General features: G+C 34.2%; 1 protein-coding gene across 6 annotated transcripts in view; it reads left to right on the top strand.

The window, feature by feature from the left end:
• DMXL1 (Dmx like 1) overlaps positions 1–17,400 on the top strand; it is a 133,100-nt gene that overhangs the window by 65,400 nt on the left and 50,300 nt on the right. For 4 of the 6 annotated variants that reach the window (XM_070374103.1, XM_070374101.1, XM_070374102.1 and 1 more), the window contains exons 23-30: positions 415–676; positions 1,871–2,964; positions 3,427–3,618; positions 6,343–6,419; positions 7,665–7,792; positions 8,296–8,544; positions 8,881–8,994; positions 13,651–13,829. In XM_070374103.1, the coding sequence (XP_070230204.1) occupies positions 415–676; positions 1,871–2,964; positions 3,427–3,618; positions 6,343–6,419; positions 7,665–7,792; positions 8,296–8,544; positions 8,881–8,994; positions 13,651–13,829 (2,295 nt within the window). The remainder of the gene's footprint in view (positions 1–414; positions 677–1,870; positions 2,965–3,426; positions 3,619–6,342; positions 6,420–7,664; positions 7,793–8,295; positions 8,545–8,880; positions 8,995–13,650; positions 13,830–17,400) is intronic. The other 2 variants (XM_014476728.2, XM_070374105.1) reach the window with 1 other exon arrangement.

The raw sequence follows: 17,400 nt of genomic DNA, 5'->3' as shown, positions 1-17,400 counted from the left end.
TATTTAAAATATAACATTTCTGTCTCAAATTGCCCTTTTGCTCAGAGTTTCATACAAATGATTCAAAACAGCTTTTTGATTTGGAAACATCAGTCTGCTGAGGTGGATGGGAAAGAGTGAAAACTCAAGGTTAAAACAAAATATGTCATTTAAATTGATGTTATTAGAATTATTCAGTATTTTTCCGTTAGACTAAGTCTTTTTGCAAGTGTATACTTAAAGGTACTACCTAAACGACCACCACCACCACTTTTACTACCAGTTAAATTAACATAAGTGTTGTCAAGTGGATTTGCTGAAGTAAGCACCATGTTTTACTTATTATCCTTGTTCACTAATTTCAGATATTGTCAGTTTGAGTCTTTTAAAACAAAAGATACCCTTATTTATAAACAATATTTCTTCTTTTTGAAGGTATGTCTTGAGAAACTGAATGACATTCAGTTGGCTCTTGTAATAGCAAGACTCTATGAGTCTGAATTTGATACATCTGCAACATATAAATCTATTTTACGTAAAAAAATTTTGGGAATTGATTCTCCTGTCAGTGAACTCAATATGTTGAATATAAATATGCATTATGATCCTTTCCTTCGAAGTATGGCATATTGGATTTTAGAAGATTATAGTAGTGCTCTGGAAACATTAATAAAGCAGCCTGTCACAAAGGATGATGGTAAGCAACACTTCTAAGATCTTAATTATTAAGAGTTTACCAGGTTCAGAACACACTGTTGGATACTAAGGATAATGCAAAAGCAAATTGAAGACATAAATCATCCAAGACTTTATGGTTTAGTTGGGGACACAGAGTTATGTATACAGTTTATTATCCGCCTCCTGCCCTCCCAGAAAGTTAAATCCTTTGAAAACCAAGGGCTTTGGATTTTCTGTTTTTATTAAATCAGTGTATTGAACATAGATGTTATCAACATCTATGAATATAAATTCATATAATTCATTGAATTATAAAATTCAAATTCATTGAATATAAATGTTTTGAAGAAAATAGTGATATACAGTGAAAGAAAAGTGGTTGGATTTGGACTGTAATTTTAATGTTGACTAGATAGGACTGAATTGGATATGGAATTTGAAGGGAATGAGAGTCAAGTTTAACTCCTGGGTTTTTAGTTTGAGCAGTGGGTAAATGATAGTGGGAAGGCTAGAGCAGATCTTAGGGAGTGTTGCTTTAGATAGAAAAGGCTTCTCAGATAAGGTGACCTTTGACATCAAATCTAATTGAAATGAGTGAGTAATCAGCCAATGCAGATATATGAGTAAAGAGTGATTTTTAGGCCAAGGGCACAGTAAATAAAACGGCCTTGAGGCAAGATTATGTACATGTAAGTGGAAATACAATGTAGGCCTTCGGATACAGTGTTCTAGATTCACAGGTTGGAGTTGGGACTAGAACTAGAGATGTACAGGTTATCACATAGAGGTAGTATTTAAAGCCATGGGGCTGTAGGTGTTCAACCAGGGAATGTAGATAGAGAAGAAGTCAAATGCTGAACTCTTGGACACTCAGCATTTCAAAGCAGAGAAGGTGAGGAAGATCTAGCAAAGCAGACTGACTGAGAAGTTGTATCCAGGAAAGGAGGGGAAAAAGAACTATGTTTTAAAATATCTCAGATTATTACTTGAAGAGATGTGAAATCAGCAAACCTTTGTTTTCCTACTGTGTTAGAATACTTTCATTACAAATGTGTTCTTGTCTATTCAATGCTATGTATTAGTGTGGTCTTCTAAATTTTTCTCATAAGACCAGGTGGATACTGGTGTCATGATAGAGAAAAGGAGCCACACAAAACTTCTTCAAAAACTCTTGAAGAATTTTTCTTGGCTCATGAAATGAATTTACTTTCAGATCAAGTCATGATGTCAGCCTGCAATCCTGCAGTTTTTAATTTCTACAATTACCTAAGAACACATCCTCTTTTGCTGAGACGTCATTTTGGATCATCTGATGCATTTTCCACACACATGAGTTTAACAGGAAAAAGTGGACTAGCAGGAACAATTAATTTAAGTGAAAGAAGATTATTTTTTACTACTGCCAGTGCTCATTTAAAAGCTGGCTGCCCTATGCTGGCTTTGGAGGTGTTATCAAAGATGCCAAAAGTCATCAAGAAAACAAAACCTTTTTGTAGAATATCTAGTTTTTTGGATACTAGTAAAGACTGTTCTCCTTCTTCTCCATTAAAATTGGATGCAAGGGAAGATAAGTCTTCAGCAATTGATTGGTCAAAATCACTAATGAATGGTTTTGGATCTTCTTCAGAGGGTTCCTCAGAGAAGCAATCAAACTCCACTCTTTCTTTTGACTGGAGCCAACCAAGTATTGCATTTCAGGATGATTCTTTAGAATTAAAATGGGACAGTGATAACGATGAAGAAAATGAGGATGTCCCACTTTCAATGAAAGAACTAAAACCTTTAGAGGGTAAAATTGGGGAAAAAATGGATGAAACAAGTTCTAATTACACAGAATCTCTCAGCGCATTAGATGAAAATGACATTTTAAATCCATCAGAAGATGTAATTGCAGTTCAGTTAAAATTTAGAGCCTGTTTAAAGATTCTCACAGTAGAACTTCGTACTTTATCTACTGGCTATGAAATAGATGGTGGAAAACTGCGATATCAGCTATACCACTGGCTTGAAAAAGAGGTGATAGCCCTTCAGAGAACTTGTGACTATTGTTCACATCCTGAGGAAGTACAGTCTGCATTTGGTGAAAATGAAGATGCAGTTGAACTAAATGAGGATGCTGAAGATTTGCTTCATCAAACAAAAGTGAAACAACTGAGAGAAAATTTTCAGGAAAAAAGACAGTGGCTTTTGAAATACCAGTCTCTCTTGAGGATGTTTCTTAGTTACTGCATACTTCATGGATCCCATGGTGGGGGTCTTGCATCTGTGAGAATGGAATTGATTTTGCTTTTACAAGAATCTCAGCAGGTATGTAACTTACATGATAACCAGTCCAAATAGTACTTTTATGAAAAACAGTTTTTGAGATTGCTTTTTTTAGTTTTTAAATATTCAAATTGTTGATTGTCCTAATTATGGTTACTTTAAGGAAGGCTACTTTTTGTTGCACTTCATATTGTGAATTTCTAGAGCTGTGAATGTATTGTAGCTTAAGGACAGTTTCTTGTCAGACCCTAAGGTCTGCTTAGTTCATATTAAACAGTCTTATATGAAGGCTTTGTGAGGTGATAATAAGAGAATATTATCCCATCATTATTCATTATAATCAGTGGAAGGTTGACCACCTCAGGTCTCTTCTAACTCTGAAAAAGTTTGTTTTGCTTTTAATTTTTAATCGTTCTGAAGCTTTTCAAAGAGACCCCTGACTTACTTAAGTAATGGATTATAACTATAAATAGTTGATTAACCTTTTTTCCCTTTGTTTTTAAGGAAACAGCAGAACCAATATTTCCTAGTCCTCTTTCAGAACAGACCTCAGTACCTCTCCTCTTTGCTCGTACAGCCAGTGCCAAAACAGTTGTTGCCAATCCATTGTTGCACCTTAGTAATCTAACACATGATATTCTACATGCCATAATTAACTTTGATTCACCACCCCATCCTGATATCCAGAGCAATAAAGTAAGTATGTTTGGTTTCAAACATTTAATTAAACTATATACTGTCATAAAGCTAAGAGGTAAGTGTTAAGGCTTTTTATAAATGATTTAAACATCATCCTGTGCTTAGTGATTGTTATGTAGCCAAGTTTGTATTGATTTTGATCAAAGAAAACTTGACTGTAGGTCAGGCTCATTTTACCTGTATCATTTACCCAAAGGGTACTTCATTTTTTTACTTTAATTTTATCTTATTTAACCATTTCATTTAGGTAAGAATCATAGTATGTATGTATGCTTTTATGAGTAATTCTCTAGTGTACACTTAGCCAAAAAAAAAAAACAACAAACGCTGATTGTTTTTTAGAGACAGAAACAATATTGTGTTAAAGAACTAGTATGTAAGTATCTTTTTTTTTTCTCACAGTCTGTCATCTGATTCTCCCCTACCTCACAAGCTGTGATATTCTGTTTCCATTTTCTTCTTGTTTAATGGTAGCCTCTCTTACAGTTTTACCCTCCTGGATAACCTAACCCTTGTAAATTAATTTTGCCACTTTATTTCTTGTACTGCCCAGTAGAATAAATGCCCACATTGCATATTATAGAATTAGGAATTTAATTTTCCTCAGATTATGCTAATTTTAAGCAAATGTCATTCCATATTTAACTTTAATAATAAACATATCCCTGATGTATCAGCTTCTGCTGCTTAAAAACCACCCTGAAACATTAGTATTAATAGCTAAAAATAGCTCTGATTTATTTTGCTCATGATTCTATGGATTGGTTCATCAGTTCTTCTAGTTTGGGCTAGCTGGATTGATAGCTGGATACCTCATTTGTCTTTGGTCAGCAAACATGTTGATTAGATTCTGGATGAGCTGATGCTGCTAAGTCACTTCAGTCGTGTCCGACTCTGCATGACCCCATAGACAGCAGCTCACCAGGCTCCCCCGTCCCTGGGATTCTCCAGGCAAGAACACTGGAGTGGGTTGCCATTTCCTTCTCCAATGCGTGAAAGTGAAAAGTGAAAGGGAAATCACTCAGTTGTGTCTGACTCTTTGCGACCCTATGGACTGCAGCCCACCAGGCTCCTCCATCCATGGGATTTTCCAGGCAAGAGTACTGGAGTGGGGTGCCATTGCCTTCTCCACTGGATGACCTAAGATGGCCTTATTTACTTTCTGGTGGTTGGTGGGCCATCTGCAAGACTGTCAGGAGACGTTAGGATGACCAGAGACTCTGAGATGTGTCTCAGCTACCAGTAGGCATGCTTAGAGTATTAGACTGTGTTCTCTAAAGAAATAGAATTGAAAGGGAGTGTGAGTGTGTATTTATAGAAAGAGGCTTATTTTAAGCAATTGACTCACTTCATTATGGAGGCTGAGAAGTCTCAAGATCTTCTGTCGGCATGCTGGAGACCCAGGAGAACAGATCATGTAGTTCCAGTCTGAGTCCAAAGGCCTGAGAGCCAGGGTAACTGACAGTGTTAGTTTCAGTCCAAATACCAGCAAGCCTGAGATGCAAGAAGAGCCATTGTTTCAGTTCTTGTCTGAAAGTAGAAGACCATCAGTGTCCCAGCTCAGTGCAGCCAAGCAGAAGTTTCCTCATACTCAGCCTTTTTGTTCTATTCAGGTACTTCAATTGATTGGGTAAGGCCCACTCACAGACTACCAATTCAAATGTTAATCTCATCCAAAATCACCCTAACAGACAAACCTAGAATAACATTTGACCTAATGTCTACGCACCCCTTGGCCCAGTCAGGTGGACACGTAAAGTTAACCATTTCACCTGGGTTATTTCATATAGTGGTTTCAGGGGTTTAAAGAGCCAGAGTAAAATTTGCAAGGCTTTTAGAGAACTAGGTTCAGAAATAACATGTCACTTTTTCTGTGTCCTCTTGCACAAACCAAGTCACAAGTAAGCCCAAACTCATTAAGTGGAGAGACAGACTCTGCCTTTTCGTTAGAGAAGCTAGAAATATTATTTTTGCAGTCTCCCATATGTGGTCTTTGCTGTCTTTGTTTATATGATGCTATCCTTGACTTTAATTCATGTCACATGTCTATTGATAATTGAAGGAAAAATAGCAATTAGATTTTAATCTGCACAAGAGAGTATCATACTTGATAATTAGATCAGGAACCTGGTTTTCTGAATAGTCTACTTTCTTACCTAGATTAAGCTTCTCCTTCATCCTCAGATCTACTTCTGTTAGTTCTCTTGTCATGCCATGTTTAGAGCTCTGTCTTCCTTAATACAAGCATTTTCCTTCAGTTGCTATCTTTCATACCTTTCCCTTTCTCAAAAGTTTCACTCTCTTCAAATTGTTTTCTGTAGTAACTTGAATAATTCATAAGTGAACTGTCATTATCAGGCAGGGCTTTATGTTTTGGTTGAGGAGGGAACAGGTTGAGTCTTAGAGGGCTTGCTTTTAACACATGGCTCATTGCTCTGCTGAATAGCTAACATCTGTTCTCATTTGCCCTTAAAATAGAAATTAGGTAGCCATTGTGTATTTTATAATTTCTGCCAGAGGCCTCAGGTTTTATTTGTGTCTGTGTGTGTATTTGTAGTGAGACATCTCCAGACAGAAATGAGTATTAAGGAAAAAAAGGAAATAGTTTATTAGGGCAAAATAGTTTTTTCATCTTTTTTAAAAATGCTAATTATATTAGGCCTTGAAAAAGGTTCGGTTTTTAAAAGTTATTAATTAATTTTGTGTTTTTGTTCCCCCCAGGTATATGTAATGCATACGTTAGCAGCCTCACTTTCTGCTTGTATCTATCAGTGCCTTTGTGGTGGTCATAATTACAGGTAAATATCTTCTTGTGAAATTTAAGAATGTTTGTAGTAACTGCTGAGGTTTGAGAATTTGTGTGCTCTTGCTTTAGGAATATGTATACAGCAGTCTACTTTAGCTAGTGCAAAAAGCATATGGAGAAATGTTGAGTCATTTTTTCTCATCTTTGAAGTTTTAGCATTTGTCTTTATGGCAAATGCATCTCACGTTAAACTCTTTACAATTATTTAACTGCCTTTTATTGATCACTGCCTAATGCTAGACATTGTGATATCACTGGAATAAGATCTTCCTTAAGGTCATGCTAGTTAGAGACAAACATATAAACTTACAAATGATACGTAGTATGACATCATACTTAAATGATATGTACTCTATCACTGATCATGATAGACATGATAGATAGTAAAAAGTTCAGGGAACACAGAGGAGGGAGTGACTGGCTTGGAACTAAGAAAAATTTTACACTGTCCTTGATGTTTATGATTTTCTTCTTTATGTCCTAAGGTTTCACTGTAGTTTTTCTGGGCTTTTGAAACATATTGTTTGACACTATGGGGTTATATCTTTCTTTGCAATTCTCTAATTCTATTTCTTTAAGTATTTTATCTTCTCTCTTCTCTTTCCTTTTATGAGACAGATATTGGAACTTGTGGATCCCTTTTTTCTTTTAGGTTTCCTCTTAAATGATCTATTTATTTCTTTTATTTTTGCTTCATTTCAGAAGAAATCCTGTCTTCATTTTCCAGACACTAATTCATTCTTCCATGTTTCTCATTAAACGTGTGCTATCTGGTGCATGTACCTGACACAGCCTACCCTGACATAGGGTAGACTAGCCGTTAAATGTCAAACTGAACCTAAACTGACTTTGTTTTCAACTTTGTTATTGATATATAAATTATATACCTTTGTGATATATAAGCTTCCTATTTGTGGTCAATAATAGTTTTCTCATTTGTATGTATTTTATGACTTTCAGTAAATATATTTAAAAGCTATCATATCTGTTTTAATTTAGAAAATTTAAAGGACACTTTGTTTTATTATAGTACTAGAGTATACAATATAGTACTTAGATGTATGTAAAGCAGTATAACTAATACACACAAGCTTGTATTTAAGTTACTCTAAATGTTAGATCTCAAACATAGAAATATTAAATGTGAAATTCATTTTAGGTCATTCTTTGTTATTATTGTTTTATTGCAATTGGAGGTCACTATAGATAGTTATTATTTAAATTTTTTTTCTCTCAGTTCATTTCAAACAAATCAGTTTACTGGAATGGTGTATCAGACAGTACTGCTTCCCCATCGACATTCCTTAAAAACAGGAAGCTTAGATGAAGCCATAACTCCCAATACATCACCAGCTCAATGGCCAGGTATAAAAAGTTATATATATATATGTGTATATATATATATATACACCCAAGTTTTTTCTTAGCTTTATTGAACTTAATCAGATGAGGAAAAAATAGGTTTGGTTTGGTTTTGTTGTGTGATAATCATTGTTAAGTATTGTTAGAATTGATTCCAATTCATTATTCATCATTTACTATAAATTATCCAGTTATATAACATTAGTTTTTCCTTTATCATAATACTAAAATAACTCAAATGTTTTGTCATATCGCGTTTTATACTTTTGCTTTTGTTGTAATAGAAAAACATTGTTATTTCCAGTGTCTGTGTAAATTGAACAGATAGCTCAACACTTGGGCATTAACTGCAGTAACCTCTAGTGGTCTATGAAACTGTGGAAGAAAATATTTTTATCCTGATGCTATAACATTTTTTCAAAAATTAGGAATTGTAGTTATTTTTTTATTTATTAAATTTATTGTTAGTGGTAGCTAATGGTAGCTATATTTGTTCTTTCTCCTAGGAATAACTTCTCTAGTTCAACTTTTGAATTCTTCTGGGGAGGAAGCCCAGTCAGGACTTACGATCTTGCTTTGCGAGATTCTCACAGCAGTGTATCTTAGTCTGTTCATCCATGGCTTGGCAACACATTCTAGTAATGAACTATTTCGGATTGTAGCCCACCCTCTAAATGAAAAAATGTGGTCTGCTGTATTTGGTGGAGGTGCGCGTTTTCCCAGCAAAGAACAGGCACACTCAAAAGCTTTACCTGGTTAGTTTTTAATCTGTTTTATTTTATTTTTGAAGGCTACCACTTTATTCATCTGAATGATAACTTTGTTAAATGTAATTACATTTTAATTTATTCATAGGAAGTTATGTTACAAACCATTTTCTTAGAGCATGAATAAATAGTTTTATGGAAAACATACAGTATGAAGTTTCTGGTGTAATTATTAAACTTTAAGATACTGGTACACCAGTGATTAGAACTATCTAATGTAATTTAAAATCGTTTACTATTGAAATTTTAATTTGTTTTGAAAAATACTGTAACACTGGTTTTTGTTCTATCCCAAATACAGATTCTCTCTTCTTTTTTTGGCAGGAAGGTACTTTGCTATGCCTAGCCCACACCAGGTAGTGGTATTCTCCATGGAGTGTGTGGGCTTTTCCAAAGCTCTTTCAACCATCAGTTCTCATAGCCCTCCCAGTCTTGCAGGCAAGATATTAGCTTTAGAAATAGGCTTTTACAGTTCAGCTTGCTTTGTGTTGTTTTGGAAGGGTCGGGATACAGTGGGCCGATTTTATTTTGTTTGGCACTTAGAAAATTGAAAATTTTCCATTAATCAAGTCATATTTTTGATTTAAAATAATGATTAGCATTTTAGAAAACCATCCCTGCTTGTTTTATTTTGCTTTAGTTCTTCATTTTAATGTTTTCTATTCCTTAGACTTTAATGTATTTTTAAATGGGTAGAAATAAAGAAATGTCAGTGCTAATCGTGGTAAATCAGACTATGGCTTGAAGTGACTGGAAAAACATTTCAAATAAGGCTGCTTTATGTTTGCATATCATGATTCTGGCCATTAGAGATTTTGGATTTCTAAGTGTTCATAATACCATGTAAAGTAAATATTTTAAACAGTTCTATTATCTTTTCTAAACTTTCTGGTGTTAAAACTATATAATTTATTTAAAGATTGAAACAAGCTTTTTGACCTGAAAAAAAACTTCATGATGTTTTCTGCCTTTGTTTTATTTTTGTGATTTATTAGCCCATATGTGATAATTTTGGCTTTCAAATTTTAAATGATATTTTAATTTCTATAACATCTCCTTTGAATTTTTTAAGGAGTAATTTCCAGTGCTTAATTTTTATATGGATGAAAATAGAAAAGACTAACATGAAATTCCCATTGGAATATATACTTGACTTCAGATATTTGAATTCATTTAAAGAACTTTCAAAGTCTAAGAGGGAGTACAGTTTATAGGCTTACTGAAAGTGAAAACTGTGATCGTGTTAATGTAAAATGTTATAAAGGGGATAAATTCTTGAAATAGAATGTCCACACACTTATGAAAAATTAAAAATACATTCTTACTAACCAGTCAGCAAGTCTCAATTTTAACAATTCTAGAACATTTCTGAGCACAGATACATAAACAGCTTTACTCGAAGTCCAGGTTGTTCTTTGTTTAACCACTCAGATTTAGCTGTTTTTAGTTGCAAATACCATGTAAAAAACTCTTATCTCACCACTTATCAAATCCTAAATAATCAAAGGGAAAAAAATTATCTGCATCTATATATTTAACCTCTTGGATTGGGACATGGTGTCCAAATAATACAGGATGCTTAAAACATATGGTTTACTCAGTGGTGAGGCTGGGTATAGCCACATATAAATTTTGTGATGCTTATCTGTCGATAAGAACCCAGAAACTATTCTGAATACAATCCGTCATGGATGTAACTGAAAGAGCATTTACAGAAAACATGGCATGATATGATTAATCAGTTTGCTAACCACAAGAAAAAGAGTACACTCATTTAATGATGAAGCCAAGGCATCCTGTTTCTAAAGCTGATTTAGTTTGTAAAGGAGCTGGTAGAAAAAAATAGAAAAACAGAAAAAAGGGAAGAAGTGAAGATAGTAAATAGCAAAGGCAGTAATAGTAATTAGAAGTAGCAGTCCTGTGAGGCAGATAAACTGAGAGTTGGAGAGAGAAAATCTGAGAACAGAAAATTGGCAAAGGGACAAGCGGCGGTGACTTTCAGTGTAAGGCAAAGTTCTGAAATCTCAGTGTGTGAAGGCATTGTTATGTTGTTCTGAAAGCACACCAACTAAAGCAGCACAGCAGCTTGATAAATTTTTGGTTGTAAGTAAGTAGCCTTGTGTGTTTGAGTTACTATTAAATGTAATCATGATGTCCCAGGAGTGTAATTGCATTAGATAATATTCAGTATACATTGTTGACCAAGGGAATAAAAAGATGTATTAGAAAAGTTGATCTGAATTCAGTGAAAAATAATATATATATTTATTTTTTAGTGTTTAAGTATAGCAAAATGAAAACGGATAAGTCTAAAACATTTCATTTTCCTGACAACCTGTTCAGCTATTCAATATCAATGTATTGTATATTGAAGATGAAATACTTTCCTTATAACCCTTGAAAATCTTTTAAAAAGTTTTTTCATACACTTAGTACTGTGAAGTTTTTAAAAGTCACTATTTTCCTTGTTCTGGTATAAATTCTGATTCTAGTATACTTTATAAAAATGGTCTTATGAACTAAATTATTTTTCTCTCTACTAGTCTATTATATAGTTAATGTACTGTTAATGACATAAAATTTAAATATGACTTAAGCTTTGTAATATGAGAAAATGGTAGATGATTTTTACTAGACTAGCTTGACAGGTCAGAATTCTTAACAAAAATGTTATTGTACATAAATCAGTATTTTTAATCAAACTTAATTTACTTTGTGATTTCCACATATGTTAATGTGGGATTTGCTTTTTTCTAATTAATTAAAACTGGTCTGGGTGTATGTTCATGGAGTTATTTTGTTATTATGGTAAACTTTTAAAGTAGATAGTTGAGCAGTAGCAGTTTTTGAAAAATTACTTTTTTTTTCTGTTAACAGTTAGAAATCCATACTTTTGCTTTTTATTGCATTTATAAAGCAAAGCAAAATATTTTAAGAATTTTTGTTGTGTTTCATAATACTTGCAGATGAAAGAATTGTTATTAATTCCCATGCATAACCGTTTTTGTTAACCCACTTTCTAGCTTCTTCATGCCCCTTATAATTCACAAGTTCTGTCTATATCCAAATTCCTTTTCATTTCTCCCTAATGCTGATTTTTCTTTTATTACTATTAAAGTAGCCATTTACTACCTTAATAATGGAACAGTACAGTCAGTTTGCATCCACAGAGTGGCATGCACATTGCTTGATATTTTATTACTAGCTTTTTTCAAAAACAAATGGTGAAGCACCCAGCAGCATTATATATAGTCTCTATTGTAGTGCCCCTGAGCTTCAAAACTACTTGAATCCAACATGATTTAAGCCATAAAATTGTCTTAGGTCTTGCTGCAGTTTGAGGGAAAAGTGGGTGCATCTACTCTAATGACAAGCTTCAAGTCATTTCTAGTTTCCTAGGAGATGCCACTAAGTCTTCTTACTTGTAGCATTTCCTGTAATATATCATTCAGTACTGTGAACCTGTTTGCCATTTCCCCACTGTTCTCCTTGTTCATCAGAAGTGTTTGATAAGTTTTTTCCTTCTGAAATTGAATCTGTAATTTTAAACATTTCGCCATAGTGTGGTTAATTTCATTTTCATGTCATGTGCCTGGGTTCACACACTATACTTTGAAATGTTTTTCTCCCTTTTAAAAAACTGAAAACAAAACAAAACTTTGCTTTAAAAACTCTACTTATTTTTATGACATAGCAAACTTGGTAAAACTATGAATTTAGCCTCATAGGTTTTATTTTTCCCTCAACATCTGTGTTCACATCATATGCCTTCTTATAATCTAAAAATAAAATAAGCAGAATGGTAATATTGGAGTGAAATGACATTTATCTTGGAACACAGCATTAATTTTTGACAGATTAAAAATACCTTTAAATTCTAAATTTTTTACTCAGTGAGAATTTGATTAAAACCATTGTTTAAGTTTTAGAATGTATATAAATGTATGCCACAGATATATTAGAAACATGATTGTTGATTATCAATTGTTTATAAGATCAGAGAAAAAAAATTACATATTGATATGGTTCTTTTTAAAGTCATTTGAAAGATTATGTAATAATCACCAGTTTTTAGCAGTCTCTTAGTATACTAATTTTATGCATTTTATTTTATTTTTTTCTGAAATAACTAAATTATTCTATTAGAGTCAGCTTGGCTGTAACTTGATATAATGCATGAGCATGCTATTTATGCAAGCTGAGTAGCTTCAAGTAATAAAGCAAAATTGTATTACAGCACAAATACTTGTATTCCTTGGAAGGTGAGTAACTTCTTGCTGGAATCATTGAAGAAGAATATTGGTTTGCCTTAATATGGAGTTGTTTACCTATCTATTAGACCATGCCTATGTCCAGGATATCCTTAATTTTCTACTGGTGATTTGCATCTTGTGACTTAGTCTTGATTAAAGATTTGTATAACTTGTTTTTCTTTGCTTATGCCCTTAATATTCTAAGGTAAAATAATAAGGGAATATTGACTCTAAAGTGTTTAGAAGTTAAAACAATAAAAACTGCATTTTCTTCCTCTTCTTTGTATTCCATTGACAAGAAAATTCTATCTCTAACCATTTCTGAAAGTCTGAATCAGTTTAGTAAGTAGTTGTGGTGTTTGAACTTTTTAATATTTTCAGTGAAAAATTAGTAGTAGTTTTTTAGGGGATAAGAGGCCAAGTGATTGCTGAAGAATCTTAGAATCATTGTCTTTAATTAATATTGACATCTCATGATACTGTTTTCCCTGCCCCCACCCATGAAATTCTTAAAAAAAAAAAAAAATGTAGATACTTTTCTGTCATGGTCTTAGCTAAATTATGGACTCATTTATAGGAAGATATTACATCCTCTTCTATATACAATTTACATATACAATAAATGAACATTCAGAGAGTAAGGGACTAGATGAGATAAAAACAAAGATGGCTATACAAGATGATTTTTGTCTCACTTCCTCCACTTCCCTTACTATCATAGCAATCTCAGTTTTGTGTATGTACTTATTTGTAGTTAACCTTAAGTCTCATGTAAAAATAGATGAAATCAGTACAATGAAAATTGTGCTTATTTTAGTAATACTTTTTTTGTTCTTATTAGTTTCTTCACTAGTGGAAGAAGGAGAGAAACAGAACAAATGTTTTAGGCCATCAAAAATGTCTTGCAGAGAATCTGCCTCAGTGACCTCTTCCTCACCACCAGTAAGCCAGGAGACACTGTTAGTTAAAGAGAAGTTCATTCCACCTGAGCTCAGTATCTGGGACTATTTCATTGCCAAGGTAATACAAATGTTATCCAAATGATGATTTGTATAGTTAAACAGAAATGAAAATGTTTAAGTGTAATTGTTGGTGTTTCCAAATATTTTGCCACACAAGTTTAGAAAATGTTCATTTTATCAGGGTAAATTATCACAGAATATATCCTAAAATATTTTGGGCATATTTCAACTATTTTTTAAGGCAATTCTTGTATAAATTAAGATTTTTGCATTTTAAACAACGCAACATTCATAGGAAGATGAAAAGATAAATTGGCTACCACATTAATGGTAATGTGTGTGTGTATGTTAGTCGCTCAGTCTTGTCTGACTCTTTTGCAACCCCATAGACTGTAGCCAACTAGGTTCCTCTGTTCATGGGACTCTCCAGGTAAGAATACTGGAGTGGTTTTACCTTTGCTTTCTCCAAATGGTAATGTACTTGGTAGTGATTAAGGAATCAAGACTGCCAGAAGTCAAAGTGCCATCCAAACTCTAATTCCTTTTCTATGCTGTAGTCCTGCATTATCCTGATGTACTCAGATTTCAGTTTTTAGTTAAATAACATCAATCCCTCAACAATATTGTTCAAGTTTAAAGTTACCACAATTTATTTAATGTTAGTAATTACATAAAAGTACAGACTTTCCTGCTAGCTCTTAGTCCAAAAATCACTGTATAAACAATTCATGCAACTCTTGATCAGTGCCAATCACAACAATTCTTTCAAAGTCTGTTAGTGATTGGTCATTTTGTACCTTTAATTCAGTATTCATTTCATACACAGAAAAACATGTAGTTAGTTGTCTTGCCTCCCTACCTCCCATAATAAATGCAAGTGACGTTTTACAAAACTGGCTAATCAGAACAGGAAATTAGCTGACAAAGTCAAGTGCAACTGGAAATGAAAAGTGAGTACTGGAAATAAAATTCAAATCAAATATAAAAAAAGTTTTAGAAAAATAGCTAACTCTGGGATTTAACATTCTGTCATTTGAGAGACTTTAGATATGCACCCAAGAGAAATTAGTGAGGACCAGCTTATCAACATAAATGAGGAAAGTTTGACAAAAGGATGGAGATGACCTAGAGTACTGAAATTGGGGAAAGAAACAAAAACAAAAAACCTTCACATTAAAAGAACTCTGGGTAATATTTCACAACATTGAAAGTGCAATAAAAAGTTGGATATTGATACAAAGTTAGAAAGGAATTGACAATTTGCTAACAATTAGAAAAGATACTTGCTTTATATTCTGGGTTTTATAAAATTAGAAGGCCAGCACTATTCAAAGCTTTCTTGATAAATTTTTTGCAAAGAAATAAAACACTTTATAAATTCTCACTGATTCTAATTTTGCAGTTCAGTTCAGTTGCTCAGTCGTGTCCAACTCTTTGCAACCCCATGAACCACAGCACGCCAGGCCTCCCTGTCCATCACCAACTCCCAGAGTTCACCCAAACTCATGTCCTTCGAGTCAGTGATGCCATCCAGCCATCTCATCCTCTGTCGTCCCCTTCTCTTCCTGCCCCCAATCCCTCCCAGCATCAAGGTCTTTTCCAATGAGTCAACTCTTCGCATGAGGTGGCCAAAGTGTTGGAGTTTCAGCTTCAGCATCAGTCCTTCCAATGAACACCCAGGACTGATCTCCTTTAGGATGGACTAGTTGGATCTCCTTGCAGTCCAAGGGACTCTGAAGAGTCTTCTCCAACACCACAGTTCAAAAACATGAATTCTTCAGTGCTCAGCTTTCTTCACAGTCCAACTCTCACATCCATACATGACCACTGGAAAAACCAGTATACTAAATAAATACTATTTTCACTATTTTCTTTTTCCTATACATTTATAGTTGACTGTAAGAGTTTTTAGTGTTTTGATGAATTTGTTAATAGTCACAGAACACTTGTAGTTTTTTCATTGATTCTTAAGATTTGCTTTGCATGGTTTCAACTTACATCTGTAGTTTTACATTCTTGTCCTACCATGCCTAGCAAGAACTTCTTGTATATATCCTCTTCTGTGGACAGCCAAATTCCTCACATTCTTAACTTCTGGATTCTTTCCTTACTACCTTGTATTAATTGACTCCTCACTATTTCCTAATGACACCAATCCCTGAGGCCTATTAGGCAGTAGATTTTGTTTTTCTCATATCCAATATGCTTCAGGGTAAAGAAGGGCATTTATATCACCTTGTTTCACATTGCCTTTTGCAGTCATTGATTCATTCAGCAAATGTTTATTATATGCTTTATTTATATTGGAGTATATTTCATCTTCATTTTTGAAGCATAGTTCCTTTTGCTGGGTATATGGTTCCTGATTATCAAGGCCTTCTTTAGTTGTCTTGTTCCTGGATTTGATTAAATTTCTGGCTGGTCTGCCTTTGTTCCAGTGTGTAACACAGGCTAGTTGAGATGTGAAAGTATTAGTCCACTCAGTCCCATCCAACTCTTTGTGACCCCATGGACTATAACCCAGCAGGCTCCTCTATCCATGGAATTCTCCAGACAAGAATAACAGATGCAACTGGAGTGGGTTGCCATTCTCTTCTCCAGGGGATCTTCCCCACCCAGGGATTGAACCCAGGTCTCCTTCATTACAGGCAGATCCTTTCCTGTCTGAGATGTTGGCCTTCCCTAATTGTTTGCTGCTGAAGACTCTTGTTTTTGACCATGCTGCTGGGCATGGGATTTTTTTTTTTTAATTTATTGAAGTATAGTTGATTCACAATGTTGTGTTAATTTCTGTTTTATAGCAAGGTTATCCAGTTACATTACATTCTTTTTCATGTTTTTCATTATGGTTTATCACAGAATATTAAATATATCAATAGTTCCCTGTGCTATATAGTAGGACCTTATTGTTTACCCATTCTCTATATAATAGTTTACATCCACTAATCCTAAAGTCCCATTCCCCACCCCACCTCCATCTTGGCACCCACAAGTCTATTTTCTATATCTGTGAGTCTGTTTGTGTTTCATGGATAAGTTCATATATGTCATATTTTATATTTCACCTATGAGTAATATCATATGGTATCTGTCTTTCTGTCCTTCTCTTTTTGACTTCACTTCTTATGATAATCTCTAGGTCCATCTTCAGCATTATTTCATTCTTTTTTATGACTGAGAACTCCATGCTATATATACACACACATGCACACCACATGTTTTTATTCATTCATCTATGGATAGACACTACTTAGATTGTTTCCATGTCCTGGCTATTGTAAATGGTGCTGCAGTGAACATTGGGGTACATGTATCCTTCCACATTGTGGTTGTCTCTGGTTTTATGGGCATGGAATTCTTATTAAAGACAGCCCTCTCTGGCCAGGCAGCCGAGTTCTTTGTCTTCACAGACTGATAGAACAAATGAGTCACAGAGGGCAGGGGTCGGGCTAGAAATAGCCCCTGGCCAAAATGCTAGATGCTCACTTTTACCAGAGATTGAGTAGTTTTTGTTGTTGTTGTTTCTCCTGGTCACACAACATGTGGGATCCTAGTTCCCTGAGCCAGGGATCGAACCTGAACCCCTGGTAGTGGAAGTGCAGAATCTTAACCACTGGAACACCACGGAA

Source organism: Bos mutus, chromosome 7 (genome assembly GCF_027580195.1).
Source record: "Bos mutus isolate GX-2022 chromosome 7, NWIPB_WYAK_1.1, whole genome shotgun sequence".
NCBI lineage: Eukaryota > Metazoa > Chordata > Mammalia > Artiodactyla > Bovidae > Bos > Bos mutus.
Note: the sequence above shows the minus strand (reverse complement) of the source record. Positions and strands in the feature narration are given on the sequence as shown.